The sequence below is a fragment of the Lucilia cuprina genome, chromosome 6 (genome assembly GCF_022045245.1).
Source record: "Lucilia cuprina isolate Lc7/37 chromosome 6, ASM2204524v1, whole genome shotgun sequence".
Taxonomy (NCBI): domain Eukaryota; kingdom Metazoa; phylum Arthropoda; class Insecta; order Diptera; family Calliphoridae; genus Lucilia; species Lucilia cuprina.
The window spans coordinates 36349726-36355196 of NC_060954.1; the positions used below are offsets into that span (position 1 = coordinate 36349726).

The window sequence follows — 5471 nt, forward strand, 5'->3', positions numbered from 1 at the left end:
GAAACAACCTGAGGGCTATAGCGATGGTACAAAACGAGTGTGTAAATTAAAAAGAAGTTTATATGGTTTAAAACAAGCTCCTCGTTGCTGGAACAAGAGATTAGTGAAATATTTATTAAAAATTGGATTTAACGTTTGTGAAGCTGATCCGTGTCTATTCATAAGAATAAAAAATGGAAAGAAACTTATTTTAGTATTATATGTAGATGACGGTTTGGTTGCAGGAACAGACGAAATTGAAGTTCAAAATTTATTACAAGAGTTACGAGCTGAATTTAAAATTACATCTAAAGAAGCTAATTATTTTTTGGGTTTGGAGATAAAGAAAGAAAATGGTGCAATACGAATATCTCAAACAGCTTATGTTAAGAAAATACTTGAGAGGTTCAATTTTGATGAATGCAGACCAGTATCAACTCCAATGACCAAAATAATAGAAGATTCCGAAACAGGGAAAGCTGAGGACTTATCTAAATTTCCCTATCGACAAGCAGTGGGAGGAATTATGTATTTAATGCTTGGTACAAGACCAGATCTTGCATACAGTATTGGATACTTGTTTAGAACTTTAGATAATCCTTCAAAAGAAGATATTGTTAGAGTAAAAAGAGTATTTAGATATATATAATAATAACATACGCTGGTGCTGTAATTTCATGGATGAGTCAAAGACAACCGATAGTAGCAACTTCTACAACAGAAGCTGAAATCGTTGCTGCTACTGAAGCTACTAAAGAAATTATATGGTTAAAAAGACTCTATTCCGAGTTAATTGGATACAAAGACGTTCCAGTATTGCAAGTGGACAATAACGCTGCAATAAGATTAGCTCAGAATCCAGAGTTTCATCGTCGCACTAAACACATAGCGTTGAAACATTTTTTTATTCGCGAAAAGGTATCCGAAAATGAAATTTGTGTTACAAGAATATCAACTGAAGACCAACTAGCTGATTTGATGACGAAACCACTACAAGCAACAAGGTTGAAATATTTAATAAGCAATTTGGGACTTTCAAATGTTAACAAATTATCTTAACAAGGGAAAGTATTAATGTTAATAATGTATTTGTGTTAAGATTTAGTTAACACCCTTTTTGTAAAACCTTGTATTGAATTTTGTATTTGAGAAATGTTATGTATTTATATTCATTCGAAAATAAACTTTTACAATAAAAATAATAAGTAACTTTACTGATAACTGAAAAACACAAAACATATATTAAACCAGGTTTAACCAAAGGATGAAGATTATCTTTATCAGAAAAACTCGCCCTTAATTTTATATTTCTAGGTTCAATATTATAGAAAATTCAAAAAATACCTTTTGACAAACGAAAAAGTACCAAAAATTTCCCTTTTATGGCTTCTAACTTAAGAAAGGCTCCACATACTTAATTTCATGTTTCTAGCCAATAACAACACACTAGCGCTGCTCTCGTTCTGCTAATCTTGCTCTGCTGCTCTCGCTCTGACTTGTTTTTATAAACAGAGTACAATAACAAAATTTACCGTATGATCATGTATTTTGTTTTTGTTTTTTTGCATATTTTGTTTGAGGATGAATAAAAAATCTCAGCTTTTAATGAAATTATTAGAGGTTGTCTCAGATTTTTGCTCATATCTTATTTATGGACCGATTTTGCTGATTTTATATAGCGATCTTCCCGAAAGCATGTCTAACAGAATTATTGAAGATTTGGATCTCGCCGATATCTGGGGTTCTCTAAAAACTGATTTCAAAAAACCTACAGACAGACGGACATAGCTTAATCAACACCGCTACCTATAAGGATCCAGAATATATATACTTTAGAGCCGTCAAGGCAGCTGCTCACGTTAAAACTCTCGACAGTCATACCCTTCTCACGAAGGTGAAGGGTATAAAATCTAACTCTATTAAAAATGAAATATTTAATTTTCAGTAACGTGTTGATTTAATTCCAACAAAAAACCCTTAAATTCAAATTAGAAACAGAGTTACCATAACAACTAGTAAAACTAATTTACCCAGGGAACACTGACTTTGATTGTTTATTAGTTAGTTCATAACTCTTTGGCTACAAGTTAACAAATATTAAAATGGAAATTATTGAATTTCTACAAACAACCGAACAAAAAAATACTAAAAGTTATATTGGAATGAAGGTTTTTATAATGCAAAAAAAAAACAGTTTTATAAAATAAATATTATAATAATAACTTTTTTTAAAGGTTAAAGAAAAGCTAAAGGAATATGAAGGGGTGTTAAAAGAACGACAACAAATGTAAATAGTTTTTAGAAACCAAAACTTCTATAACAGTTTTAATAAAATTTACCTCAACTACTAATCGCTTTCTTAATAAAATTTCAGTTTAGCAAATATTTTAGATTTTGAAAATATGCAATACAATGAAGAACTTATTCTACTAATGAATGAAAAATTAAATGAACAATTTCGAAAACGTCTTGACTGGCTAAATACGAAACGCATGGAAGAGCACGAGGCCCAAGAGGAACTAGTTAAATTAAAAAATCAACAAAGAGAATTGTAAGTTTTCTATAACAAACAAAGTAAATCTTAAGTTAATTCTTAAATCGTTTAAACTTTAAGAGAAAATTGTGAAGAATGGCGACATTTGCAGAGCAAACAACTACTTCTGGACAGCAAAAAAGGACAACTCTATCAAATCGAAGAAAAGAAGATGATAATACAAAAAGAAAAGGAAATCGATCAAAAGTGGCATGAAGTAATGCTGCGTTTAAATCGTGAGAAAGAATATCAGGAGATATATGAAAATAAATTACTTAAAGTTATAGAAGATGCAAATCAGTTGAAAAATCAAGAAATCCATGATCGTATTAAAAAGCAACAGCAGGAAGAGTATGAACAAAATAAAAGGGAATATCAAGTGGAGTAAGTAATAGCGTAAATTAAGGGTCTCATTTTAAAAGGTTTCAAAATGTACAGATCAGAAAGAAGACTATTTTTTTACATTACATTATTGTGTTTTACAGAAACCAAAAAGCTTTATTCATGGAAGATAAATATCGACGAAATGAAAAACGCAAAGAAATCTTGAACAGAACTCGTCACGATCAATTGCTAAAGGTATGAATACAAAATCAAGACATTTGCTCAACATTGTAGCATGTTTCATTTGATATTAAACTAAAAAAAGTTAGGTTATGTTTAATAGAATGATGTATACTATATCAGATTAAAGTGTTTCATTGTGAACTCTTTTTTTGTCAGGAGCCTTTGGTCCAAATTGTGAATTTTTTTGCAGAATGCATATCATTCTACCAACCTCCCTATTACTTATCTATTCTGTGAAGAAAAATCCTCCTGCTTTGTTAAGCATCTTTTCATAGGATCTTTATCAATATAGACAATGTTTCATTATTCAAATTGACCGCATTGGATTCTTCTGCCCATACTTTGAAATTTCCCTTTAAAGAAGTAAATTCTCTCTTTTGATCCCCAGACCCGTTTTAACTCCCAGTTTAAAGTCATCTGTATAGCAATGGATTCTCGCCACGTAAACCATCTCGTGTTTCCTCCCTTTATAACAATTAAATGGTCCCTTTTGTTAAATATACCCAGGGCCGTGTTGAGTCCAAATTTAGAATCATTTGTTGTGTAGCTACGGAATCTTATGGGTATTTTTATTAATATTTCGTTTGACCATCTCATCTATGTGTCATCAGTTACCTAAATTTTGGGTCAAATTCTGTTTCTGATATGCGATCGGACAGGTTCGATGTTTGTTTATAAGCTTTCAATGTGACCAGTAGGCGTTGATAACGTATCCTGTCGTTTAGATTAAATTGCGCGTATCAGCACCTATATATGGTAACCGTTATACCAGTTGACACGAAAGTCGAGTGCTTGACCGCCTGAATCCTTCAATGAAGATCTCAGGTAACAATATTTGTACATAGATGTGCCGGTCCATGTATAAGCACTTTGCTGAAGTACTCGAGCTATCTAATCTCTTGCTCAAGCCTAATGCACACCCCGACAAGAAAAAAACAATCAATGGTCTAAAGTCAATTGAAAGGGAGACCAACCCCAACATTAAGTGAAATCAATCTTCCTGATATACCGGAAGATGACCACCCTTATGAAGTCATGATAGATTGCATTATTTAAAATGCAATCCCCATTATTTATTAACGCATTCCAGTGCATTCCTTAACCACTTTAAGCCCGCGCAACCACACTATTTAAATGTCTGTCTCTCGGCAACAGCACCTAGACACATATTTGTTAGTCCGAAATATCCAACAAAAAGGAACAATAAATTAGTCGAATAGCATATATCCTGTCGAGAACAGCAAAAAAAAACTTCCCCGAAGCGTAAAAAGGCATACTAATTCAGTACTAATCTCAATATATGGAGACTTTTCCGATCTTTCACAATTTTCGCATCAGATCACTCTACGGGATGACAGCAACCATTGAATACTCACTTGATAACTTCCTACCGATCGGGTTCAGGAATCCAGCATATGCTTCTTTGTACACAGACTGTTCGAAGAGAGAATTATCTAACCCATTAGGTATAGGATTTATCAGTCTCCCCACGATTTTGGGTATTAAACCAAAGCCACTAAGTGGATCTCGAAGGAACCTCAAGTAACTGATCAGCCAGGACAAGTCCTGCGGTCAACTGACCGCCCGTTGTACCAGATTATCATTTCAAGGCGAAGCCGAGTATACATTTAACATCAATAGAGGTATTGGTAACACCTCTATTCCCCGGGATTGCCCTTTGGAGTTTCTCTTGTCCATGACATTGAACACAAATCCGTAGCATACTGTTACGCAGAGTTTCAGATCTACGCTGGCGAAGAGGACAACTTACCTCAAATGATTAAACCAAGAAACTTCTAAACGCATCTATAACCTCTATATTTTGACAATGAAATGGGTCCTATCCTAAACGTCTGCTTAAAAAGAACTAGAACATTAACCAATTAGTTTTAGACTTATTCAGGAATTTGTCCATCTTCGGCAGCAAGTTATGTATAATAATTCTTCTCTGATCTTTAGTTAAAAGAAAAGTTATAATTAAAGTTCACATTGAGGATCTGTAACCTAAAATTAAAGTTTAAGCCATTTTTCAGTCCCAAATTGCAGATAATTTTGAAAGAATGCGCTTGGAAACTGAAATGTCTTTGAACGAAGCTCGCTTGCTAAAGGAACGTGAGGATCAGCAAATTTTGTTGGAACTAGATCAAACTGAGAGAGAAAAGGTAAATTACTTAAAACTGAAAAATATAAATTTTTAATAAACACATGAAAATGTTTTCTAATTTAATTAAAGATGCGCAATAATGTTTGGCAAAAGTATTATTTAAAAAATTGTCAAAAAGAGAAGCAACAAAAATTGAAAGAAACCAATGATTTTGAAGAAAAATATTCAAATACTGGGTGTGTTTTGCAGCAAAGTCTTAAGAAACCATATGGTAAAAGTTCGCGTTAG

General features: G+C 32.8%; 1 protein-coding gene across 1 annotated transcript; it reads left to right on the top strand.

Moving 5' to 3' along the window:
- The first annotated feature begins 2081 nt into the window (after positions 1 to 2081).
- Positions 2082 to 5471, top strand: LOC111675364 (inner centromere protein). Its single transcript, XM_023436117.2, has 7 exons — positions 2082 to 2147; positions 2214 to 2266; positions 2354 to 2530; positions 2594 to 2896; positions 2998 to 3091; positions 5113 to 5241; positions 5313 to 5471. The coding sequence occupies exons 1-7, from the start codon at positions 2082 to 2084 to the stop codon at positions 5469 to 5471; spliced, it is 981 nt and encodes a 326-aa protein (XP_023291885.2).